Raw genomic sequence first — 26,734 nt, forward strand, 5'->3', positions numbered from 1 at the left:
AGCCAAACTCTGACAAAATAGACTACGCAGTTTTTATTTGTATTCAGTGGTGGAACACACTGTGCTCAGACTTTGTAAATATTAATAGTTACGATGCGTGGCTGGCTGCTTGCAGTAACGTCCTTGTGTTCATACGATGAACACAGGAAATGGAGAAACTGTGGTTCGATGTGCGCCATTTTGGATCATTCCCACGCAGAATGTCCTCTGGGGGAGCCATAATGGCGCACTTTGTTTTTGCACTGTGTACACGGACTTCCTTAATCCTGGCAAATCAGCTGACCAGTGTCGTGACATTTTTTTTCCTCGCTCCACTGCTTGTTAGGGTATTCCGAGGATTGTCGTTAATTTCATGCTAATACAGTAAGACTCATCGTTTGTTTGTTTTTAATATCAAACCGGGCAGTTTGGTCCTATTTCATTTTCTAACGTTACGACATCTCCTCAGTTGCTGATCAGGCTTTGCTAGTAGCCATCTGTCACCTGCCATACAGTGGTTCCTTACGACAGCCTGCTAGATCTCGTAATTCAGTAGTTTTGGTCGTGTGAAGGCGTTTATTTATATATTTCTTTATTTTATCTGTGGTACGTTAATTACAGTAGCCAAATTAATATCCTTTTAATTTGATACGCAGTGGGAATAGTTTGTATCTGAATGGATACTGGCCGACCGTAGTGGTTGTGTTAGTATTATAGTTGTCATCGAGAAAGTCTTTAAATTTGTCATCAGTAATTGAAATGTGATAGAAACGCGCATTTGCTTTCGAGTATATTGATTAGAACTGGAACAAAACAGTAGACCTTGAGATTCTATTGAAGTTGTGAAAACTGAAACGCCTTGTAATGTTGAAAAGGTTTGGCATGTGTCTCGAAACACTGAAAGATATTGGTGCAATTTGAATTAATGAACTGTTTCACGCTTCCTCTTTCAGGATTGCTAACACAGAGAATGGATTTTTCCAAGCTGCCTAAGATCCGAGATGAGGAACGTGAGAGTCAGTTCGGATATGTGCATGGAGTTTCAGGCCCAGGTAAAAATAAAAGCATGTTCTAAAGTCTCTGTTACAGAATTGAACATCCAGCAGCACAACATTCCTCCCGTAAGCAGTTTATTTTGACTGACAGATGTGGTTCATGAGATGGACAGGTTACAGTCTGTGTGTCTGTTCATTACAGTGGTGACGGCCTCTAGCATGGCAGGTGCAGCTATGTATGAACTGGTGCGTGTGGGCCACAGTGAGCTGGTGGGAGAAATTATCCGATTGGAGGGAGATATGGCAACCATCCAGGTGTACGAGGAGACCTGTATCCTTTACCATTCAAGAGTGGTTTACATAAGGCTGGACGAACACACTACCCAGTTTTTGGCCAGATTTTCCCCTGATTTATTGCCCGAACAAGTTGATGCTAGTTGCTGAAAGTCTGGGATAGTCTGCAGATTTGAGTGGTAAACTGTATGATGCTTACCGTTTTCAATATATTTAGATTTTAAAAGTTGTGTATTGTATTCCAGCCCTTACTTAGTTTACAATACTTGAAAAGGTTTTAATAAAGTTAATCCAAACTTTTAATCCAAAAGTTTAAAATAACTTCATGAAAATGGCTCTTGAAAACCTTATTTTGTTTTTATTTTTCATGGTTCATCATGGTGTTGCCAAAGTGTATTTTTGTGTTGTATTAGTATCTGTCTATATTTTTTCCTGAGCTATTCACAGCTGGAGTTTCTGTTGGAGACCCCGTGCTCCGCACTGGAAAGCCACTCTCTGTGGAGCTGGGGCCCGGAATCATGGGCTCCATCTTTGATGGTATTCAGCGTCCCCTCAAAGACATCAATGACCTCACACAGAGCATCTACATCCCCAGAGGGGTTAACATAGGAGCTCTTAACAGGGACCTCAAGTGGGAATTCTCTCCTTTTCAGAACCTGAGGGTAAGAATTACATGTGTGTCTATCTTTGTATGCAGTGGTGTCATGCACCTAGTTTTTTGGATTTGCCACCATGGACAGTTCTGACACTTTTTCCTAGCACTGTGAGTCATGTAAGGCTAGTGGAGTAATATAGTAGTATGCATGGGGCAGAGTTCAAATTCTGATATAATATGCAGTTTTATAATAAACTAAGCAAAATTGCAGATCAACTCAACTGCCAGTAATTTTTTTACGTTCACTGTAATAATTACTGAAATGTCAAACCCAATTATATACTTCTGAATTATGATACAATGCAAGAACATACATGTGTGTGCCTTTACCTTTGCTATTCTAAAATTTAAAGAATATTGTAAGTTTTTTGCAACTCTTAGAAACAAATAAGTTTTAACCATTAGCACTGTGCACGGCAAGGCTAAACTGCACTTCATCACTGCACATAGAAGCAGATTGTGTAAACCATTTGTCAGCTGTCGTTTCTGTAGTCCTTCATGTGCCAGACCTGCAACATGTATTCTCTAGCATTTGTCATTTTCACAAAACTGATATTTAAATGAGATACACATGAGATAAATGCAATACAAATTAATATTTTTTAAACTTTGGATGTATTCCCTCAACCACCAGCATGCAAAAACTCTGCACAAAACTTTTTTAAATGATGAAATTGACCAAAAGGCAACATCTTAGAGGCACTAAATAATTGTAGGAATTATCATATGTAAAGAAAAAGTATTTTAATCTTTTAGGACATATAAAATCTGGTTCATAAATCTTATCTGCCACATTCCCCCTCGATGTGAGTGCGCATGACTTATGTGTACTCTTGTCTGTATATATACAGTATTTGTATACTATATTGAAATTATGCACTGGTTGTTTTTTCAGGTTGGAAGTCACGTTACAGGAGGTGATATCTATGGATTGGTGTATGAGAACTCTCTCATCAAACACAAGATCATGCTGCCCCCTCGGAGCAGGGGAACAGTCACCTACCTCGCTCCGCCAGGAAATTATGACGTCTCAGTGAGTTCACAGTTATCCTCACATGTCCTGAAATACTACCACACTTTTATAGACAAGCACGCAAGGGTAGTTCAGGTCAATTTAAATTGATTTGTATAGTACGTAATGAAAGGAACAGTTGGATGGAAAAACTCCCCAAGATGTTTAGGTAAGATGAGGAAGAAATCCAGGATTACTAATAACTGGAACTTCCCTTTTCATGTGTGTGTCAGGATGTGGTGCTGGAACTGGAGTTTGAAGGCGTAAAGGAGAAGTTCACTATGGTTCAGGTGTGGCCTGTGCGACAGGTGAGGCCTGTTACTGAGAAGCTTCCTGCAAATCACCCCCTTCTGACTGGACAACGAGTACTGGACGCCCTCTTTCCGTGAGTCTTAAACTTTTCTTGATTCTCATTTCTCCCTTAATTAAACAGACTTGTCTTCAGTCTTGGCCCACTGGTTATTTATCCTGAAAATGTCAATTTTGATGCAATGGTAACAAACCCCCACAAGATTTCATGCTTAGGGTTGCCAGATCCCCAATCATAGTTTTTGTTTCTGCCCATAGTTTTATTTAAACTTCCCAACCTGGCTACTATGTGTACATGCTCTCTTTGCACTGCAGAAAAAGAGCAGATATGTTGGAGTTTCTCAGATGAAAATAAACCACAGCCAATCAGTGTTTTTTACTGAAGCTGCTTGCCCTATTTGCTGCTGTTAAAACTGCAAGCATGCCTTCTTATTCATGAACTGTCATAAATATAATAAATCAGGAATGACACTAGTTAAATCATGCATATTAGTTGACTTTGACTGGATTTTGTCTTATTTGGAAGTGCAGGAATTTTGATAAAATGTAGAAAGTGATTTCTCAAAATTGTACTGTTGATTATTAATAATTGTGATTACCGTATTTTTCGGACTATAAGTCGCACCTGAGTATAAGTCGCATCAGTCCAAAAATACGTCATGATGAGGAAAAAAATATACATAAGTCACCCTGGACTATAAGTGGCATTTATTTAGAACCAAGAACTAAGAGAAAACATTACCATCTCCAGCCACGAGAGGGCGCTCTATGTCTTCAGTGTAGACTACAGGAGCACAGAGCAGCATAGAGCGCCCTCTGGTGGCTGTGTACGGTAATGTTTTCTTTTGGTTCATGTCAAATTAATTTTGATAAGTAAGTCGCACCTGACTATAAGTCGCAGGACCAGCCAAATTACGAAAAAAAGTGCGACTTATAGTCCGGAAAATACGGTATACATTTTGAGCAAAATCCTCATGATTTCTGCCATTTTGCAGTTGTGTCCAAGGAGGAACCACAGCAATCCCCGGAGCCTTCGGCTGTGGTAAAACTGTGATCTCTCAGTCTCTGTCCAAGTACTCCAACAGTGATGTCATCGTTTACGTGGGCTGTGGAGAGCGTGGAAACGAGATGTCTGAAGTATTAAGAGACTTTCCAGAGGTTGGTATGGCACTGGGTTTAATGATGCTATTCCTGGTCACCTTGTCAAATAAGTTTTCTATTCAGTCTTCGAATAACCTTACAATAATCACAAGTTCCAGGATTAAGTCACTTGATTAATACAATGTCTGTGAATGCGATTTAAAAATTCTTAACCGATGAAGATTAATTGACCCTGTCATGTGGTTTAAATGAACCTGGTTTAGATGATTGACTGTAATTTTGTTCATAGCTAACGATGGAGGTGGACGGCAAGGTGGAGAGCATTATGAAGAGAACAGCACTGGTGGCCAACACCTCAAACATGCCTGTGGCTGCCAGAGAAGCCTCCATCTACACCGGTAAACTCAAGAGCTGTATACATACAATTTGCTGTAATGAATCAAGTTTTATGAGACGATTATTAATAGCAAATTAAATTAAACAAAACCTGCAAGAGAAAATCTATGTGCATGTATGTGGATGCATTTATCTTCTTAACATGCCTTGTGTGTGAACAGGAATCACATTGTCTGAGTACTTCAGAGACATGGGCTATAACGTCAGCATGATGGCTGACTCCACCTCTCGCTGGGCTGAGGCTCTTAGGGAGATCTCTGGACGATTGGCTGAGATGCCTGCTGGTATTTACTTTCTTTCTTTTTTTATCCAAGAATCACAAAAATATTAAGCAACACAACTGTTTTCAACATTGATAATAACAAGAGATGTTTTGTGATCAGCAAATAACTTCTGAAGGATCATGTGATTAGAGAAGACTAGAGAGCTGCTGAAAATCCAGCGTTGCTTCTCAGGAATAAATAGCATTTTAAATAGTAATTGTAATCAACAGCCATGATGAGAAACCTTAATGACCCTAAACTTATGTGATTGCTAAATCACTATAGGCTACTACTAAGCTACTAAAAAAAACTATGTATGTACTGCATACTTTAAAGTTAGGCTTTGTATTGACAGTATAATGTGTGTAAAACACATCTCAAACTTGCTTGTATGTTGTCATATACACTGTAGTTGTGGTTGCAATGCAGTTTTTTTTAACACCTATCCAAACTGATGCAAAATGAGATGCAACATTTTTAATAACTGCAATTCCAATGAGTTGTCACCACATTCACAACTTGGTGTTTTGACTAAATTGTGAAGCCTTGTAACGTTCTTATATTGGATAATCAAACGTTCTTGTTTTCCTTTTTCAGACAGTGGGTATCCCGCATACCTTGGAGCCCGTCTGGCATCATTCTATGAGAGAGCAGGTCGAGTGAAGTGCCTGGGGAACCCAGAGAGAGAAGGCAGCGTCAGCATTGTGGGAGCGTAAGTACACTCAAGTGGGGTTTTAGAATAAATATGTAAATCGCTATGCAAGTTTGTACAAACACTGATTTCTTGTTTTATGAATGCCATGCGTGTTTCTAAAAATATTACACACATTTTAATTTTTGTGGTGGTTTCTAACTGCAGGTGTTTCTGTTCATTTCTCTACAGTGTGTCTCCCCCTGGTGGTGACTTCTCAGATCCTGTGACTTCTGCTACTCTTGGTATCGTGCAGGTGGGTGACTCCTGTGAATTGTTTAAGCAATCGTTTAACTCTTTTAAATGAAGCATTAATAGAATCTTCTATAATTGTCTCTCCTCTCATTTGAACTGCTGCTCTCAGGTGTTCTGGGGTCTAGATAAGAAGCTTGCCCAGAGGAAACACTTCCCTTCTGTTAACTGGCTGATCAGTTACAGTAAATATACACGAGCGCTGGATGAGTACTATGACAAACACTTCCCAGAGTTTGTGCCGCTGCGTACCAAATCTAAAGAGATTCTGCAGGAGGAGGAGGACCTGGCTGAGATTGTGCAACTCGTTGGGAAGGTGTTTGTCAAACAGTGTTATTAAAACTGTTTTGGATTTTTGTGTGTAATGTATTTGTATTGATGATTTATTTATTGTATACTTGTTGATTCTGAATGCATTTATTTTGTTTTGCTGCCCACAGGCCTCCCTGGCTGAAACGGATAAAATCACTCTGGAGGTGGCCAAACTCATTAAAGATGACTTCCTGCAGCAGAACGGTTACACTCCCTATGACAGGTTAACTAATCATCTGTGCAATATGAAGAATGTGACTTTCCCACAGACTTCTTTTTAGGTGTCTTCTTGTTCTATTTGTGTCTGTTTGTCGGTCTGTGCTAATTATTTCTCACATTATCTCCCTGTCTCTCTCTTCCAGGTTCTGTCCGTTCTATAAGACAGTGGGGATCCTGTCCAATATGATAGCTTTTTATGACCTGGCCCGGCATGCTGTCGAGACCACAGCGCAGAGCGATAACAAGATCACCTGGGCCCAGATCCGGGAGCACATGGGAGAAATTCTTTATCGCATCAGCTCCATGAAATTTAAGGTAAAGCTGCTCAAATATTGATTTTGGGATTTTTGTTGATGTAAAGATTATAGTAGGTTGCAAAAGCAGAAATCAAATAAAACACATTTTAAATGGAAATTTGTAACTCAAAATGAGTGCTGTGTTGGCAACTAAATGAAATAAGTTACAAAATAACTAAAATAAAAATAAAAATTACAATTTAAGCTAAATAGAAAAATAAAAATGACTACCGTATTTTCCGGACTATAAGTCGCACTATTTTTCATAGTTTGGCTGGTCCTGCGACTTATAGTCAGGTGCGACTTATTTATCAAAATTAATGAACCAAGAGAAAACACTACCGTCTCCAGCCACCAGAGGGTGCTCTATGCTGCTCAGTGCTCCTGTAGTCTACACTGAAGACACTGAAGAGCGCCCTCTCATGGCTGTAGACGGTAATGTTTTCTCTTGGTGCTTGGTTCTAAATAAATGCGGCTAATAGTCCAGTGCGACTTATGTTTTTTTCCTCATAATGACGTATTTTTGGACTGATGCGACTTATACTCAGGTGCGACTTATAGTCCGAAAAATACGGTAAAAATAACATAAAACCTGAAAATATAAATTCAATGATTAATAAATATTAGAATACTATATAGTGTATTTACCAGCATACATACACATGTGTATTTTATTAACTCTTCTTAACTATTTGTCTTTTTAATTTTTGTGTCTGTGTACTGAACCTTTCTTTAAATAATATTGAGCAGTTTTCCATAACTGCATGTGTCTGTGTGTTTGGCAGGATCCAGTCAAAGAGGGTGAAGCTAAGATCAAAGCTGACTACGCTCAACTGCTGGAAGACATGCAGAATTCTTTCCGCACTCTTGAGGACTAAAAGCAACCTTTGACCTCACACGTGTCCCAGCTCTCTCCTCCCCTGTGCTGTGCAGTGCATTTCCCAGTGCTCCCTTGTGCATGTGTACCTCTCGTCTGAATATACACTGAAACTGAACGAGACCAATGAAAGTCAGAGCTAGTAGCCATCGCTAATCTGAACACGCTCTTTAGAAACGTAAAAAGAGTGTGTTCTCACTCTATAACTACAACGGTTACTTGGTGTTTGAACTATAAGATCGTATTTTAGCATCTTAAGCAAATGCCTCTGTGATCTCTCTGTGCTGAGACCCCACACTTGAAGCACGAAAACGGCAAACATTCATCTTCTCTTTTTCTCACCACCTGCTTTCCCTTGAGTCCTCGCTGCATGTGTTAGGAGCGCAGGGGAGCACAGTGTTTATTCCCATCTCAGTTTTTTTTCTCTGTGACCAATAGAAATGTGTTATATAATAATGGGATCAATGGAAGTCTGAAATGGATCACCAAGGCTTCTCTTATTTATTTGAATCTTGTTTTGTCTTATTAATGTGACTTCTGCTCTATGTATGTTCCTTTAATCGTTTCTTATGTTCATGTGAGTGTGTGTGTGTGTGTGAGTGAGTGTTCATGGGTGTGTGGGTAGAGTATTGTGGCTTCTGTAGTGGTACATTACTACATTTATTGTGTGTGGTGTTGTGTGTTCAGTTCCAAAGAATTAAACTATTGGAAACTGTTTGAATGACTCTGATTTATAACAAAAATGGATTAATTTATTTCATTCTAGGGTTTTTTGTGTGTGTTAACGCTCACCAAGGCTGCATTTTTTTGATCAAAAAGTAAAACAAAAAAAATTGCAAAATGTTGAAATTAAAAATAATAAAATATGCTTTCCTTGTGATGGAAAAGGTTGAATTTTTACTCCAGTCTTCAGTGTCACATGATTCTTCAGGAAAAAAAAAAATGTTGATTTGGTACTCAACTAACCTTTCTGAGAATGTTACTTGAAATAAATTATATATATATATATATATATATATATATATATATATATATATATATATATACCTGCATAATTATAAATATTACATTTTTTTTTAATAACTGACCCTAACTCTCAAATGGTATTGTAGATGTTTCCAGTTTGAAAATCTTTACATATCCACCTGTACTATTGATTTATTTTGCTTTCCTCAGAGACAGGCTTGTGCTGGCCTGGCCTTGTGGATGTTTTTCAAGCTGTGCTTACTCGTGTAATTTCATGAGACCAGGAAGTCACCATGCAGAAACACTTTGAATAATAATAGTGGTTTATTTGTGTCAGAAAGAGAGATGGTGATTTTCACAGTAAACAAACCTAAGCCCAAAGGACGAAATCACACAATCACAAACCAGTTCACAACCGACTATTTCTGAAGCGAAGGCCCTGCTGGGTTTTTAAAAGGTGTTTAGGTGAAAATGAAAAACTTTGCAATTAGGTTCTTTAATCAAAATAGAATACTGAAGCACAGGATGAGTGTTGAGATCAAGCCCTTTAGAGGAAATGTATTCAATGTTGAGTGCTGTTAAGCTGAAAAAAAAAAGAGATTCATTTACTAATTTTTTTTCATGGTAAGTGCTTGCAATCAATTTATTTTAGCTATTTTTAAATAAACTAATTTAGTTGATTAACTTTCAGAAAATGTATTTAAATGTAGCTAAAATAAATTGATTGCAACCACTTAACATAAACACATTTAGTAAAATCAATGAATCATTTTTTTCAGTGACAAGTTCTGTTTCTGATTGATATAACTTCATAATGGCTTCTGCAATCATTCTATCCACCCAGCAGTCCATCATGGTCCACTTGAGATATACAAAGGACTTAAATCAGTGTAACATCTGTCATATGTTGGTATGATACTATTAAAAGATTTGATATGCTGAAAATACACATGTGCACGCATAAAAATCAATAAAAAGCAAAAGCAAGTGCAAATATGATTTTGCATGGGATGGTTTTTTAACATTGACCAGTGGTGGACAGTAACGGAGTAGCTTTACTTCGTTACTGTACTTAAGTACATTTTTCAAGTATCTGTACTTTACTGGAGTAGTTTTATTTTGAGCAACTTTTACTTTTACTTCACTACATTCCAAAGCATAAAATCGTACTTTTTACTTCACTACATTTCATAAAACATATCGTTACTCCCTATAATATCACGTGCTCCGACACGCAGAAGCGGTGTCTGATTCATCATGAACGAACTGAATCTTTTCAAAATAAACTTTTAAATCGGATCGCGAATCACACCAAACGATTCGTTTACGAATTAGAATGATCCGATTGCAGCTGTTCTGGAGTCGACCACTCACTGATTCAAATGAACCTTAGTGCGAGTCACCAGAAGTAAGAACCGGGAGATCTTGTGAGCGCGCGTGCGTCTGACGTTGCTAAAAGTAAGTTATTAATGTCGAAATTTTGGATTAATTATTGTAACTGAAAATCATATTTAGGTCAAAACTGTCAGTTGTTTGGAAACTAAATCCGTTGTAAAGAGTGATCTATTTAAGCCCACTGAAATCAAATGCTCGAGTGCAGACGATGCAGACACATCAATTCTAGGTAAAAAAAAACAACAACAACAAAAAACCCATAAAATAACACAGATTAAGTACAATAACTCGTGCACGTTCAAATTCCCCGCTGCCGTAATGTTAACAGTTTTATTAAAATGTCCTATGTTACGTCTGTTTTTATATTGTTTATCGACAGTAACGTTATACATATGTATATTGTTTGGATTAACTAGACGAGTAGACAGACATGAATGTTCATCGTACTGAAAATAAGTAAATATTGTTAGCTGATGCTAACTGTCTAGCTAACAAGCTTGTTGGTGCTAAATTGATGTAATTTTTATAAATAATGTCCAAATATTTTTATTCAGCCACCTATATATATATATATATATATATATATATATATATATATATATATATATATATATATATATATATATATATATATATATATAATATAGTTTACATCTGGTTAGAAAAGAAAGGATGTGATGTTCAGAACATGGTAACTACAGTAATTATCAGTGGGAAGAGATGCACCCCGTTTGGCCAGGGGTGTTTTTAAACCACAGACAAGATTTGAGAAGGAAAAAATCATTATCTTGATTTACATTTTTTTTAAAAAATTTTTCTGTAAAATGTTCTTCCTAACTTCAGGCCTTATTATCATGTCATATATACAGTACAGACCAAAAGTTTGGACACACCTTCTCATTTAAAGAGTTTTCTTTATTTTCATGACTATGAAAATTGTAGATTCACACTGAAGGCATCAAAACTATGAATTAACACATGTGGATTATATATGGAATTATATACATTTCAAAAAAGTGTGAAACAACTGAAAATATGTCATATTGCAGGTTCTTCAAAAAAGCCACCTTTTGCTTTGATTACTGCTTTGCACACTCTTGGCATTCTCTCGATGAGCTTCAAGAGGTAGTCACCTGAAATGGTCTTCCAACAGTCTTGAAGGAGTTCCCCGAGAGATGCGTAGCACTTGTTGGTTCTTTTGCCTTCAGTCTGCGGTCCAGCTCACCCCTAAACCATCTCGATTGGGTTCATGTCCGGTGACTGTGGAGGCCAGGTCATCACTCTCCTTCTTGCTCAAATAGCACTTGATGCCTTGAGTGAGACTCTACAATTTTCATAGTCATGAAAATAAAGAAAACTCTTTGTATGAGAAGGTGTGTCCAAACTTTTGGTCTTTACTGTAACTTTGATATTCTGTAAAACAAACAAACTTTAAAATACTTTGTTCTTACTGGTGAAAATCAGATGGTCATCTCTGTTTTCTCTCGGGTACATCACAGTGTAAGCTTCACAGTGAACATTACTCTCATCAGCGTAGTCCATATCAACAACAAAAATATATCTTGACTCCATATAGTGGTTATTTTGAAAAAAATCCAAGGTATTTTGAGCAGTAGGATTATAAAAAGAATATGTGCTAATATAAAATTAAATTAAGTAGCCTATATAAAATTGCAAACATCTATCTTGCAGTACTTTTTTACTTAAGTACATAAAAACTCGAGTACTTTTGTACTTGCACTTGAGTAAAATTGAAAAAGGAGTACTTTTACTTTTACTGGAGTAATATTTTACCATATGTATCTGTACTTTTACTCAAGTACTTGATTTGTGTACTTCGTCCACCACTGACATTGACAGAGCAATGATCTGAAAGTTGGATCAGCGATATAAATCATATAAAACTGTTAAAAATAAATACACAGCAGACTGGATGAAATAAAAACAACCATGCATGCAGAAATCAGACATTTTCAAATGGCTCATGTATTTATTCTTAAAAAGGAAATGCATGCTCAGCATCAGTGCAAGCTTACAAAACCTTGACAGTTCATAACTCAGCTGCTATTTGTAATCACTGTTAGATCTGATGGGGTGAGTAATTGTTCGAGTGGGGTTACCGGATCTATTTGTCTATGTAGTCATATATGACTCAGAATATGGGGTGAGGTATATGCCTCACTGTTTAGTTAAGTCATTCTCTCAAGCACTGCGTTCAGTTCTTGGAAGTGAGTGTATGTGTGTTGATTTCCTCCAAGCTCCAAAGCTGTCGCTTGCGTTGTCCTTGAACCGAGTCAGTATCAGAGCCACCAGCCCTGCTGCCACGCCACCAACTGCCCCAGGATGCCAGTTATAGTGCCCACAGACTCTTCAATCACACCTGAGCAGATCTGGAGAAAAAGCTAGAATCTCTGTCATCTTCATTGTCTCACATGAATGTAATTGACTCCCTAACAAAATACTTCAGATTTCACATTTATTTAGACTGCTTTTACAGTTACCTATCGCTCAAGTAGTAAAACTTTAATAATGCTAATTTCATTTCATTGTTTTCATTTTATTGGCCATCATTTTAATTTTGGTTAATCTCTAGTCTTAGTTGCATAAAATGCAACATTTTTATTCGTAGAGTGTATGATTTATGAACAATACAGTATAGAACATGAGCAATGTGAACTTTTAACATTCAAATTTAAATAAATGTATTGCACAAACTAGAGTACAACTTCAATAGGTTTATTTTGAAATAACTCAAACATATAGCCTATGTTTTTTCTGCATTGTTCTGGGCTGCCTTCTCCAAAAACATTCTTGCTTTCTTATCATAGGTTACTATTGGGAAACGCAGCTCTATTTAAATGCACTGTCAGAAGTGAGTGAAGGCTCTCTGTAATTGATTGATTCTGCCTTGCAACATTTGCATGTGTTCAGAACGGTTCAGATCATAGACTGTATAAAAACAGATGAGATGGAAAATCCCTTCCACACAATTATTTGCTAACATTAGTTATTCGTCCAATTTTAGGCATATTGTAGGCATTATTTACTTAAATATTAATGTGGCCACAAAGGAAACATTGACATATATAAACCAGTGAGAGGCAGCAGTGCACTAATATGTTAATAATGTGCAACAACAACATAAGAAGAAGAAAAGAAAAAGAGTTATTGAGGTGGGTCAATTCTTAATAGACTTTTCACTTATTCCCTCAATGTCTGCAGTTATCTTTCACTAGTTGGATTCACTCGTTTCCCAATATTGAATGTTGTATTTTCAATACATCTGAAATATTTGAGAGATCATCACATTAGCTGACTTCATAAATTGATGTTGATTTTAATAAAATGTTTTTTTTATTTAATTTTTTTTTTTTTTTCACCATTATATTGATTAGTGTTCCCTTAGGTTGGGCACTTGGAACTTCATTTATGTAATTTTTATTATACTTTTCTTTCTATTGATGTAGCAATGAATCATGAAATCAGAGTTACGCAGAATTATCTCAAAGTATACATACCTGCTAAAGTATGATTTTGTGGTGGTTGTGCTTTAATTTATGTCATAATTAAAATAATTATGATCTTAATTCAAGTGAAGAAGATCTTAGAGAAAGTCTTACAATAACCAGTCTTGACATACTGTAAAGTTGACCCTGCCTGCTTTAAATGTTGATTAACATTTGGAAAAATGTGTTAATTTTTTTTTTTTAAATAAATAAAAAAGTAATCGAATATAATCAGTTACAATACTTTAATAATTGAAATACTTACCCTACTACTAGATTTTACATTTGAGTTTTTCTCAAAAAAGTGATCTGAATACTTTTTAATTGTCCTAAACAGATTGTATTCATTCATTTCATACAAATTACAAAACATTCAAATAATATGACAAAAGACTTATAAAGTGTTGAACTATGAACTATGATTGTTCATAGTACAGATTTTTAGTCCTTCTTGGCCTACTTGTGTTATTTACAATAAATATAAAAATACAAATAAAATCTAATCTAAACATCTGTCAGTCTACGTCTTTTATCTTCCTATATTTTGTCATTGTTCATAATCACCCTCCATTATGTGCCGTAACTAAATCAAGTGGCTTCTGTCAAAGGGTATTTATACAGTTCTCTAATTTCTGGATTAAAATCTCCCGCAAGAGCAATGTGAGCCCTCCAGAGTCTACAAAGTGTCTACAAAGTCTATTAGGGGGAGATTACATGATGACAAATGGATGTGGTCTGTTGTGTTGAGATGTGCAGTAGATGAAAACTCAACTCTACTGCGGAAGAATGTTTATTGAGTTTATGTTAAAATACACTATAGTGATTTGCAACTGTCTGTTTGTCAAAAAAATGTCTTACAAAACCCCTGTAAGGAAGGCCATTATGAATTTGCATGCATATGGATCATGCGATTTTAAGGATATAATTATAAAGACATTTGTTGTACAGTTTATCATTATAAAAGGGTCCCATGTCACGCCCTGATCTTTCTGTTTGCCTGTGCCTCTTTCAAACTCTCCAGCTTGCTCAGGATTTTATTACAGAGTGTGTTTAGAGCAAATACAGCAGTCTCTGCAAAAATAGGCACATGCAATTTGTCTCTCTTCCTTGCTCTCTATCAGACATAAAATGCATAACGGTTATGGATAAACTGAGTTTCCGGATCATTATATCATCTCCATCAGACAAAGAAGGACAACAGGCTACACCCATAGATGCATTAGACAGACAGACTGCATTAGACCAAGTGCATTAAGCCTAAAGGTCGGCTGCCGTATGTGAGTGTGTGTGAGCGGTAATTATATGCAGGCTTTTAACACACTCCTCCAGTTAATTCCGGTTCACTTTTAGTCTTCACCACAGAGAAGCTCAATACCAACTGCATTACTGTAAGACATTACAGTAAGAGCTGCACTATCATGACAGAACCTAGATAAGACTCCAGAGCCAGTGTGCTGCAAGATATTTTTACACACTAATGTTTTGTTAAGTTGATTATGGCTGTCTTTAAAGGGACAGTTCAGCCAAAATTTAACATTCTGTCATCATTTACTCACAAACCTTGATTACTTTCCCTTCTCTGTGGAAGGATTTTGTTGAAAAGCGCATGGGGTAGTGGCCTTCGAGTCAAGGTTGAGAACTTTTTTCTTATTTCAATGTATAAGCAAACAATTTTTGTGATTAATTGTATTCTCAGATGAAACTCACAAGCACACACAAAAGCACATCTGAGGTCCTGCATACCAACTGGGAAAATTTGTTTTGTTTTGCCTCAAACGATGAGGTCATAACAGAGGAGCACCTGTTGGATTTTAGAGACTGATTTATCAGTAAACTGTGGCTGTTGAAGCCTCTTGCACTCTTGCAAATGGCACTTTGTGTTGCTAATCGGGACTGGCGTTTGTACCATTAAATGAACTGAAAGTTATACACATGCATATTATTTAGCAAAAAAGTCCTACATATACAGACTTATTGTAAAAGCAAGTTCATTTAAAGCCAGGGGTTGTGCTTGAGTCTGTTTTATTAAGTGTATATTTAATCCATTTCTCTTCTTGAAACTGTAGTCCAAGTGTCATCTGCTTTTGACAGGTGCCTAGTGTGCTTTGCAGTAGCAAGAACCTGCACTGGTTTTATGAGGGAACATTGTGTCCCCCTGTTGGGTCAGGACAGGACCTACAAGAAACATGATCTTAGAGGGTGTGGTCACATTGAAAGGATTCGCGCCTGTCCTAAACTATCGTGAGGAGGTCACATATCATCTCTGCTGTGACTATAGTTTGACCCTGACCTCCAAATATGGCTGCTAAAGATCAAGGCACCAACTGCTGAGTACTCACACAACCAAGTTTGGGGTGAAGGGAGTTATGAGCACCGTAAGTGATCTGATGACATGTATTCAGCGTTAGTCAAGACTTGGCAGTAACCTAGTATTTTGTTTTTGGATGGGATTGGGGACTGCAGGAGGTCCGCTCTCTGCCACCATTAAAACTCCATGAGAGACCACTGGCTTTCCCATCCTGTAGCACCTGCTAACCACCAGAAGAAAACTTTTAATGGCTGACTTGCAAGAATCGTGTGGGCATTTATGAGTCTGCCGGAGAAAAGCTAAAGTGAAATGCAGATGTTTCTAGAAAGTTAGTAGCAGAGATGTCATGCACATCCATATTCCTTGGTTTATGTAAAAAAGTTATATTTAGTTTTGAGCCCTAATAATCTGAAACTATAATGTAAACACAATACTACCTGACTAAATAGTAACAATAAATCATAATATATTTATGAAATTTTGTTTTTGCTCTGTAGATGTTTGGATAAGTGCTGTAGTGGTTTTGTATACCATGTTTGTGTTAGGAGAAAATGACATCCAAGGGGTTTTAATCACAGGGGTCTTTCTCCCCACTGTACTCTATGTGTTAAGTATTTTTATTTTTACAAAAAGCAAATGTATTTAACTATACAGAGACAATGCTTTTTACAATTTCAGTCTTTCCCCAATAAACCCAGAACAGACTCCCTTAGAAGGTTTAACAAAACATTGAAGTACTGAGTATTATTAGTTACATAACTATAGTGTTAGGTTAGTGTTAGGCTTATTAGGGTTATTTGCATGCAATTATGCATAATTTATCTTTATTACAGTTTTGATTAAAAAATTGCTTTGGTGCATTTCTCAGATCATCCTTAATATTTGCAAAAGAAGTATGAGCATTTTTCAAAACAATTCTTACAACCAGCACCACACAATGTATTACCTGCAAAAGCCTGTAACTTATTAAAAATCTTTAGTTCATCTCTCAAAAGTATTTATTTCAATACATATATCAGTGCCATCAAAATGAAAAAGTATTTGTGTCACTGATTGTTCTCAAACAGTAGTCAAAATGCTTCGTCATGTTGTCAATATAACAGTGCACTCTGTTAGTATCACCTGATGTAAACTATGGCAACAGTTTGGATGACAATTACTGAATTGAAATGCAGAAGGCTGCTCTTCTGTATGCCAAATATCCATTTCAAAAGTACAAACATACACATTACTGTATGTGGAATATTGACTGGAAGAGACTAAACAGGATTAAGTTACGCTTTTACAGTGGTCTGACAAAACACACACACACATTACAATTTCATTGTGATAAAAGAAAAATAAATATGGGCACAAAGGCAAAACTACAAAAATAGAAAATTTGTATATCTTGCTTTCCAATTCTTGAGGTTCATAAGATGCACCTTTGAGCTATTTCAGAGAACTGGTTTGTCATTGGTTGATCTTCAATCTTTTCAGTAGTGAAATTCATGGCGAATTTACAAGAAGTATAACATATGCTTGACAGTTTATGACAATATAAATATAAATAATAGTAACAACAGAATTAAAATAGGCCTATTTAAGGCTACAATGAAGGGTCAAGGGTGAAAGGTATTGACTGGTTCAAATTTGACATGCAGCTCAAAGATGTTATACTTTTTTAAAAATTATTATTGTCATAAAACTACAATTTACTTTCAGTTTGTTTACATACAATATCCAGATACCTGACAATAAAAAATAAAATAATACAAAAAAGTATTCACCACTTATTTATTACCAAAAACGGGTTAAATAGAACATAATAGAAGGGTTTAGAGTTGAGGTGAAAAGGCGACTGTGACCCAGTGTCTGGCCCGCTGGTTATGAACGGTATGCGGGCAGCTATCTCTCCGCGCTGCTTCACGTTGTCGCTGTCACGGTAACACCTGCCAGCTTCGTTTTTCATCGCCGCCACCCAACCCTAATCGGTAATAACGCGTGTAAACAGATCCTCTGACGCGCCTGCCCTCTCAGAACGCGTGATAGAGCCGAGTGTTAGCGCGCAGAGTTATCTATCACTGCCTTCCGGACCGGACAGTCCTGAGAGTCCTCACGGGCTGCTCCTCATCTCCTGATAAACCCTACAGGGACGCGCCTTTCTGTATTTTACGGAGCAAAAAAATAAATAAATTAGCTTTCGTTTTTTAAATGAAACGAAGACCTGCCTGGATTTCCATCTGTTTTCAATTACGGGAAGTAGTCATTTGACAGGGATAAAAAAAAAAATCTGATTAACAGGAAAACTTCAGCTGGATTTCACTGGATGGCATTTTGACACCTTAGGCTAATACAAAGAGCTGGAGTGACCTGTTCTTTCACCAAACTACTAAAAGTACATGACAGAAGATGAGGAACTAAACTGACTCTAAAAGTACATGACAGAAGATGAGGAACTAAACTGACTGCCTCTTCGTGGGATGCACTTCCACCTGTGTTGTTTAGGCTGTTAAACCATGGGTAACGGATTGATTTTGAGATTATAAAAAAAAAAAATGTTTTTTTAAATAAAATTATTGTTGATACATATTTTAAGTGGTCTTCAGAAATTATAATCATCCTGTGCAGGGTTAATTTTAAATCACAGCAAGGGCAAATCTTTTGTTTACTCCAGGGGACAAATGTAATTTAGAACATGTCCAACACATGCCACTCAATAATTTTCTCTATCTGGCAACTGTGATGGAGAATGGCCTCTCAGGGAAAAGTTTTTTGATGGCCCAATTACGGGATCCACATGAGACGTGAGATGGCCTTAATTCAATCCAGATACAAAGAGCGGATTCAGATATTAATATTTTCTGCTTTGATACACTCCATGTAGATTATTTATAGACAAGTTCTTATGTTATTGTGTGTCCGTATGTCACACACCTGGACTCATTTAGCTTGTTTTTGCCCGTGACCCAGTTTCTGTCTTCCGTGTTTAGTTTGATTAGTTCCCAGGTGTCTATTATCTTCCTCATGTGTTCCATGTCCCTGTTAATTTAATGATTCCATCCACCTGTGTTTCCCCAATTATCTGTTGTACTTAAGCCTTGTCCTTTCAGTTCTGTGTGGTCGGGTCTTCATTACCACTTGCTACTCACTTGTGATCACTTGCTACTTACGTGTGTCTACCTCTGTGCTTCATGTTGGATATCCCCTGTGTTGGATATATTAAAAACCTTATTCCGTTTATCCTCGACTCCGTATTCCTTCAGGCAGCGTAAAACCGTGACAGAAGACCCGACCTTAAAAGAGAAAATAGAAAATTGCGTGTTCTTCCCTCCGTTTTGTTTTTGTTTTTTCACAGTCCTTTCTTTTCTTAGTGTCTATGGATCCCCTCTATCGTCCCGAATTCCTCATCCTCCTGCTGAAGCAGGAAGGACGTTCTCTCGAGGACCATACCAGACAGTTTTTCCTTTTAGCTAATGCCACCAGCTACCCGGACGGCGCGCTCTGCACCTTCTACAACACCAGCCTGAACTCCAAATGCAGAGCGTTGTCGTCCGAAGATGGTCCTCGAGAGGATTTCGCCGCATTCGTGGAGTGGACTCTGGCGAGAAATGGCTCATCTTTCACCATCTGCCCCATAGAGGATCTCGCCAGTCCCACTCCCGACCCAGAGACCAGCCAGCCACCAACTCGCTACACGGAGCCAGAGCCCACCGCAGCCGCAGAGCCCGAGCCATTCACCGACAGGGAACAGGATCTCGAGAGCGCGACTGACCAGGTGTGTGAGCCGGCAACACCGTGCATCGTGGGAGTCCTCGTGGAGATCGAGGGCGTGGAGGAAAGCCCTGCCCACACTCCTGCGACTGAGGGTGAGCTATATGCAGTCTCTGAAGATCATATGGAGCAAGTTCTGGATCTGATGGACTGGTATATGGAGGTAATCCCTAATTTTCCTGTTTCCCCGCTGGTTCCGCCCAGCCCTGAGTTTTCTGTTTCTCCGCTGGTTACGCCCAGCCCTGAGTTTTCTGTTTCTCCGCTGGTTATGCCCAGCCCTGAGTTTCCTGTTTCTCCGCTGGTTACGCCCAGCCCTGAGTTTTCTGTTTCTCCGCTGGTTCCGCCCAGCCCTGAGTTTCCTGTATCTCCGCTGGCTCCGCCCAGCTCTGAATCTACTGTTTCTCCGCTGGTTCCGCCCAGCCCTGAGTTTTCTGTTTCTCCGCTGGTTCCGCCCAGCTCTGAATCTTCTGTGTCTCCGCTGGTTCCGCCCAGCTCTGAATCTTCTGTGTCTCCGCTGGTTCCGCCCAGCTCTGAATTTTCTGTGTCTCCGCTGGTTCCGCCCAGCCATGATTTTTCTGTTTCACCACTGGTTCCGCCCAGCCCTGAATCTTCTGTGTCTCCTGTATTCCCTCCCAGCCTCCCTCTCCCGCCTCCTCCCAAACCTGCTGGTCCCTCTACTCCTCTTTCGCTGGTTCCGTCCAGTCCTGATCCTCCTGTCCTTCCTCCCATCCTTCTCCTCTCTCCTCCTCCTAGACCAGCCAGTTCCTCGTCATCCCTGCTGGTGCCAGTCAGTCCCGCAGCTCACCCTCAGTCCGCGCCATCGGGGCGCGGTGGTTCGCCGCTGGACTGCCAGTCTCCAGCTCCGCCTTGGCGTGTTAAGGCCCTGTCTCCGCCTCCAGCCTCCGAGCCCTGGACTCCTCCTCGGTCCTTCGACCCAGCGGCTCCGCCTTGGCTCTTAGCTCCCTCGTCTCCACCGTGGCCTGTCATCCCACCTGCTCCACCGGGCTCCCTCGTCCCTCCGGCTCCACCTTGGTCAGTCGTCGACCATCCGCCACCTCGGGACTCCACTCCTCTGGTTCCACCTCGTCACTCCATCCCTCCGGCTCTGTCAGGCTCCTCCTTCCCTCCGGTTCCACCTCCATCCTCGGTCACTCCGGCTCCACAGCGGTCTGCCAGGACCCCGCCTCCACCTTGGTCGCCTGAGCCTTCAGCTCCACCTAGGCCCTCCGGAACCTCGTCGTCACCCTGGCTCTGCGGCTGTGCTGCTCCATCTTGGGCTCCTCACCCACCGGTGCAGTCTCCGCCTGTCGGCCCCCTGGTGTCGTCGACCCTTCCTTCACCATGGCTCCTCCCGCCGTCGACTCCACCTTGGATCTCCGTCCTGGCTGGTCTCTGGTGGACCATCTGGCTCTTCCTGCTCCTGTCACCTCCCTGGCTCCTTCCTCCGTCTCCTCCCTGGCTCCTCCTTCTGTGGTCCCTGTCTGCTGGCCCCCTCCTGGAAGTCCGTCCTCCACCGGAACCTCCTCCCAAGTTCCCACCTACGCCTCCCCCTGTTGTTTCTACGGTGCGAGGACGCACCTACCGGGAGGGGGGAGTACTGTCACACACCTGGACTCATTTAGCTTGTTTTTGCCCGTGACCCAGTTTCTGTCTTCCGTGTTTAGTTTGATTAGTTCCCAGGTGTCTATTATCTTCCTCATGTGTTCCATGTCCCTGTTAATTTAATGATTCCATCCACCTGTGTTTCCCCAATTATCTGTTGTACTTAAGCCTTGTCCTTTCAGTTCTGTGTTGTCGGGTCTTCATTTGCACTTGCTACTTACGTGTGTCTACCTCTGTGCTCCATGTTGGATATCCCCTGTGCTGGATATATTAAAAACCTTATTCCGTTTACCCTCGACTCCGTATTCCTTCAGGCAGCGTAAAACCGTGACACCGTATATCTGATCCCAAGTGTTATTAGACAGTGCTTTTCCTCTGTGACCTAAAACTAGTTAAAGTGTTAAGGCAAATGTGTAAGTTAACTAAAAATAATTCACCTTACTTCAAATATTCTGTATTTCTTTTCTTTTCTTTTCTTATTTATGCCCATGATGATGACAAACAAAACACTCTCTGATTTCAAAGAAAATGGCTAAATTCATTTAAAATAAAAGTAAAATGAATCAGAATCAGTCCACCTGGTGAAGTTCATAAATCTAACAAAGACCTGAGAATCTGCAGTCCTCTAAACTTACTCAAAAGAACCAGGATGGCTGGGGTAAAGGAGTTATTCACATTTCATAAATCTATGTCAAAAGTCTGTGAATTGCTCATTGTGATTGTCTGATAACAATTGAGATCAACAGTAAAAAAAATATGTATAAGGAGAAGATGGTGGTAGAAATCATTATTCTCATTTTTATACTTTTTTTTTTTTTCAGAGAATGAAAACATGCCTTTTACATGATGCTTCTGGTTTAAAGAGCAGCAGATGACCAGTCAGGAAGCTAAACAAGAAATCTGATAAAATTACCAACAGCCTTGTTCCAAGTTGAATTAACCCTTTCCACTCAGTTGTGTTCTAATCTACTCCTAGAGAAAGCTTGATTTCACAGTGGAAGCAGGTATCTCTGACATCAAGAGATGAAACGAGAACGCTTTAAGCCCCCAGAACCAGATGACCCTCTGTGCTGCTGTGGAGACATCGACCAGCAGAGAGAGTACTGCTGCTGTGACTGTGAAGAACTCGATGATGCCTGCGAAAGGTCAGAGATCTAGCGGTTAAGATCATTGCATGCAGAGGAAGCTTGTCATTACGTTTGTTCCTTTAAGCTTTTTAAAGTGTATACTAAAATGATTCTAGGAATTAATTTTGTGCATTTACTAACCTTTATGTTGGTCCAAACACCTTTTTTAATCAGTGGAATCCCTTGTGAAAGGGGTAATGAATGTGCACTTGTAGTATACTTCTAATCCTATAAATTGTACTTGCTGATATAATGTAATCTTGATTAAATAAATGGCCACTTAAGTGTACTTAATAAGAGTTCACTTTCATAACACACATTTTGAAAAGTGTACTTTGTAATAATGTCAAATTTAACTCATGTTTTTGTCATTCTGTAAAGTACTCAAAAGTGTGCGTGTATTTTATATATTTAAATGCATCCATTACACATTTCAATGGAAGTGACTAATGGTTATTTAGCAGTACACATATAAAGATGAAATTGTTTCCTACTTAACTGGATTCAAGCACTATAGATTATCTAACTGCATTTAATATACATTTAAACCATTAATACATTTTCATTTATTGGAAATTAACATGTAATTAAGTTTCTAAAAACATTCAGTTCAGTTAGCTATATACTTTTATATAAATGTTATGTCTATAATAATCCCTTTTTTTAAATTATGCAACTTTTATCCATACAAAAAGTCAGTGATAACATAAAAGTGTGTAAATGGTGACAAACTTTTATGTTTAACTTTACAGCTGTTTTGCTCTTATCAGTGAAATATTCTGTATTTACTCTTTTCAATAGGTTACTAAGAGGAGAGCAGGACAAGCCAGACATCTTCTCTCGTTTCATCTCTCGAATGGCTGATTGTTTGGGTTTGCCCTGTTGTGCCATAGGACCCCTTCGAGTGGAAATATCTGCCTTGCCTCCGATGGTATTAATTCCTGGCCTGTTGCGAGTGGCAGCATTTAACTGTGTGTTGGGAGTTGTAGTCCTAACTGTCCTACCAGGACTGGTGCTTTGGTATTACTATGTGACTCACAGAAGGAAAAGACGCACATTGTTTTTCCTCAGCTTGGCACTTTTCTCCCTTGCCTACATGTACTACCTTTTCCTTACTGAGATCGTTCCCAGAGGAGACGTCAGTAATCTGCAGCTGGTTACTGCGACGACAGGCATGATGTTGACACTTATCTCCCTTGTGCGCACCAAACAAGGACCAGGCTTTGTCAAATCCCAGTCATTAGCTCCCGGAGTTAACAGTATCTCTACAACCAATCAGAACCCAGACATACCTGGAGACTCTGCCCCCTGCAATGGAATCAGCCAGTCAAATGGGGAAAAGGAAGGGAAGAAGAAGTTATGTCCTGTTTGCCGATTGGTGCGCCCACCAAGGGCAGGGCACTGCAGGATCTGTGGAGCTTGTGTCCTTCGAATGGACCACCATTGTGTTTGGTGGGTGTCTCATTCATTCTTCTTTAAAAGTTGACCATGAGCACTTTATTCCTAAGTGAATTGAACATTGTTTTGTGTGTGTGTGTGTGTGTGTGTTTTAAGGTCTCCTATGCTTAAAAAATACAGTAAAAAACAGCAATATTTTGAGATTATCACAATTAATATATCTGTTAATAAATTTAAAACCATTTTCCGCACCATTGCTCCAGTCTTCAGTGTCATATGAGCCTTCAGAAATCATTCTAATATAGATTTGGTGCTCAAGTAAAAGGTCTTATTATTTTTTATATTTTTATTGAACTACATTTCTTGATCAATTGAAAGCTCAAAAGAACCACATTTATAAGAAATGGAAAATGTTAGTAATATTATAAAAGTCCTTACTTGTCACTTGTGATAAATTTAAAAAAGAAAATCTTACCAACCCCGAATTTTTTAATTGTAGTGTATATGCTGATATGTATATCCTAAATAATAACTCCCTTTAAGGATGTGACTTTATTCCATTTATGAGTTTCATATAGCAAATTTGCACTGTTTAATTAATTAAAAGTGTTTATTCTTATATTTTATTATTTTTATTATAATTAATGTTTTACAAGTTGTATTTGAAAATATAGAATTAAATAATATAATATTGAATTATTCAATAATTATTTTAAAACATTTATATGAAAGAAACATTACAAATAAAAAAAAATAAAAAAAACTCGGCTTCACAGACTTACCATTGTATTGTAATTTTAGATGTTCATTAATAAAATCACGTTATATTTGTGTTTGTTTGCTGGGTAATCGGTCAACTGAATATTTTCTGTTATTTAAAATATAAAAAAATTGTGTTGTTATCTGTGCTTTTCCTTAAAAGCAAATCCCTACTACAGAAATAGTTTTACAATTCCACAATAAATCATTTTATGTAGTGCCAGTCATTTGATTTATTTTCTGATCTTTTCACACTTGTATGCATGTATTCCCTATCCCATCAGACACACACATATGTTTAAGCTGATTCCCAAAAGACGTCACTGGAGCAGACAGGCTGGTGAGACATGTTCAAAGGCCACAGGAATACAGCTTTCAACACAGTAAAGGGGGCTCTCACCAGGCCAATCTGTCACACAGCCACAAATACAAATATGAACATGCCATGAGCCACATAATTCTCAATAAGCCACACACAAAAAGAGATAAAATAGTCTAACTGTTCCTTGAATGAGAATGTTTGTATGTGTGTTTGTATGGCTGCTTACTTGTGTTTTTGTATGTATGTGACCTTTAATGACAGGATAAACAGCTGTGTAGGTCAAGCCAATCACAGACAGTTCATTTTGACGCTCCTTCTCTTCCTGCTGACATCGTTCTACGGGATCAGTTTGGTGTTAAAGAGTATATGTCCAAGACAGAGTCTATTCACAGCCATTTTATACTGCCCTGGAGTTTATAATCAATACAGGTATTTTATCCAATACTGTTATTTCATGGAAAATATGCAAAAACACAGTGTGTTTTCAGCCTAATGTAACACATTTGTGTGTGTTTGTGTGTGTAGCACAGCGCTGTGTTTTACATGTGTGTGGTACAGCGTGATCATAACAGGCGGTCTGCTCCACCTGTTCATCCTTCAGATCATCAATGTCAGTTACAATGTAACGGAACGCGAAGCTCAGATCGCTTTGCGCAACAAAACTGGTAGACGACGCTTCTGTGGCCTGGTTGTGGAGACGGGGGTCTATTCACGAGGCTTCCTCCAGAACTGGATTCAGTTCCTCACAATGAACACGGATGAGAACAGTTCCCCTCTCACCTTCACAGACATGGTATGAGTCAAGGGACTACAGATGTGATCCTAGGTAGTATTTAAAGTATGTAAATCATGCGATATGTTAAACATCTAAAGCATCATGTTAGGCATAAAGATTAGGATGACACATTTACCTTGTTTGCACCAGTTGTATTGTTAAGGCATGCGTTCCATTCAAACTGATAAACAATCATATTAAATACCTCTTTTTTTGTTTTTATTCCAGTGGTCATATCTCTGTACGGACATATTGAATTGGGTTCTATGACCACAGCAATGTTTTTATGAAATATAATAAAACTCTGCGCATAAATACTGCCGCTTTATGGCATAAATGGGCAACTTTGTGTTGTTAATGACAAGTATAAGAGATATTATGAACATGTGAACTGATGATAGATAGAACTGGGAAAAAATGTGACACCCTGAAATGCTAATAAACCAAAAAATACATTTGACACCAAATTCATAATCCATGTAATTGTAAATATGCTACTATCTTTGTAGTGTGCTCTCTCTCTCTCAGGACAAATGACTACAGGTTTCTTTCTGTGTTTAGTGCTCACTGAAAAGCAGTGTTAAAGGGGTCATGAACTGAGAAATCTAAATGATATATCTTTTAATATACAAGAAGTGATTTTGCTATAAAAACAATTTGTAAGTTTCAGAACTCAAAACATAATTGTTAGTCTAAAAACAGCTTATACTGAAGTCAATCTTTCAAAATGAAAGAATGTGCCACTTTATGACGTAATAGTGTTGCTAAGCACTGCTTCCTTGAAGATCATCAACACCTGATTCTACATCACTGCCTGTTTAGCCCCGCCCACTGATTCGCACATGTAGCATAAATAATGAGGGAAGCCCAAGTCTATGCAGTAATCGAACAATACACTTTATCTTTATTTTTAATGAAGTTCCAGACTGCATCAGTAAGAATTGGTCCTTTGTTGACTTCATGTTACCCTGGATTCATTTACAAACGGCACAATTCTACGCAGGATTTTCAGAAATGTGCCGACTATATTGAACTCGACAGTAATGCCGCACTTCACAAGTGTGAGTAACTGATTTTATTATGTGGTCACTATAACAGTCAAAGCATATGTACAGATTGTTTGATATTTACTGAGTAATAATGTGTAATGTGTTTTTAACCTAAATCACAGC

General features: G+C 38.5%; 2 protein-coding genes across 3 annotated transcripts; both read left to right on the forward strand.

The window, feature by feature from the left end:
• The first annotated feature begins 209 nt into the window (after positions 1–209).
• On the forward strand, positions 210–8,368 carry LOC113048919 (V-type proton ATPase catalytic subunit A). 2 transcript variants are annotated; one of them, XM_026210888.1, is made up of 15 exons: positions 210–363; positions 933–1,031; positions 1,177–1,305; positions 1,716–1,930; positions 2,819–2,956; positions 3,169–3,320; positions 4,240–4,402; positions 4,635–4,743; positions 4,903–5,025; positions 5,602–5,716; positions 5,888–5,951; positions 6,060–6,263; positions 6,388–6,482; positions 6,622–6,793; positions 7,560–8,368. In XM_026210888.1, the coding sequence occupies exons 2-15, from the start codon at positions 950–952 to the stop codon at positions 7,650–7,652; spliced, it is 1,854 nt and encodes a 617-aa protein (XP_026066673.1). In that variant the 5' UTR covers positions 210–363; positions 933–949; the 3' UTR covers positions 7,653–8,368. The 2 variants fall into 2 exon arrangements, with proteins under 2 accessions (XP_026066673.1, XP_026066674.1); XM_026210889.1 differs by lacking the exon at positions 210–363 and adding an exon at positions 404–585.
• Positions 8,369–17,843: 9,475 nt separating this feature from the next.
• Positions 17,844–26,471, forward strand: LOC113048923 (palmitoyltransferase ZDHHC23). The gene is made up of 6 exons (XM_026210892.1): positions 17,844–18,328; positions 22,003–22,326; positions 23,110–23,760; positions 25,049–25,216; positions 25,313–25,580; positions 25,791–26,471. The coding sequence occupies exons 2-6, from the start codon at positions 22,205–22,207 to the stop codon at positions 25,830–25,832; spliced, it is 1,251 nt and encodes a 416-aa protein (XP_026066677.1). The 5' UTR covers positions 17,844–18,328; positions 22,003–22,204; the 3' UTR covers positions 25,833–26,471.
• The last annotated feature ends 263 nt before the right edge of the window (positions 26,472–26,734 follow it).

The sequence above is a fragment of the Carassius auratus genome, chromosome 30 (assembly GCF_003368295.1).
Source record: "Carassius auratus strain Wakin chromosome 30, ASM336829v1, whole genome shotgun sequence".
Taxonomy (NCBI): Eukaryota; Metazoa; Chordata; class Actinopteri; order Cypriniformes; family Cyprinidae; genus Carassius; species Carassius auratus.

Excerpts from the sequence above, each read along its gene's own strand:
- LOC113048919 (XM_026210888.1), top strand. The coding sequence starts at position 950 with ATGGATTTTTCCAAGCTGCCTAAGATCCGAGATGAGGAACGTGAGAGT. Across the intron at positions 1,306-1,715 it reads CCAGGTGTACGAGGAGACCT|CTGGAGTTTCTGTTGGAGAC; the intron begins GTATCCTTTACC and ends AGCTATTCACAG. Across the intron at positions 2,957-3,168 it reads CAGGAAATTATGACGTCTCA|GATGTGGTGCTGGAACTGGA; the intron begins GTGAGTTCACAG and ends TGTGTGTGTCAG.
- LOC113048923 (XM_026210892.1), top strand. The coding sequence starts at position 22,205 with ATGAAACGAGAACGCTTTAAGCCCCCAGAACCAGATGACCCTCTGTGC. Across the intron at positions 22,327-23,109 it reads CTCGATGATGCCTGCGAAAG|GTTACTAAGAGGAGAGCAGG; the intron begins GTCAGAGATCTA and ends TCTTTTCAATAG. Across the intron at positions 25,581-25,790 it reads CTCTCACCTTCACAGACATG|TGGTCATATCTCTGTACGGA; the intron begins GTATGAGTCAAG and ends TTTTTATTCCAG.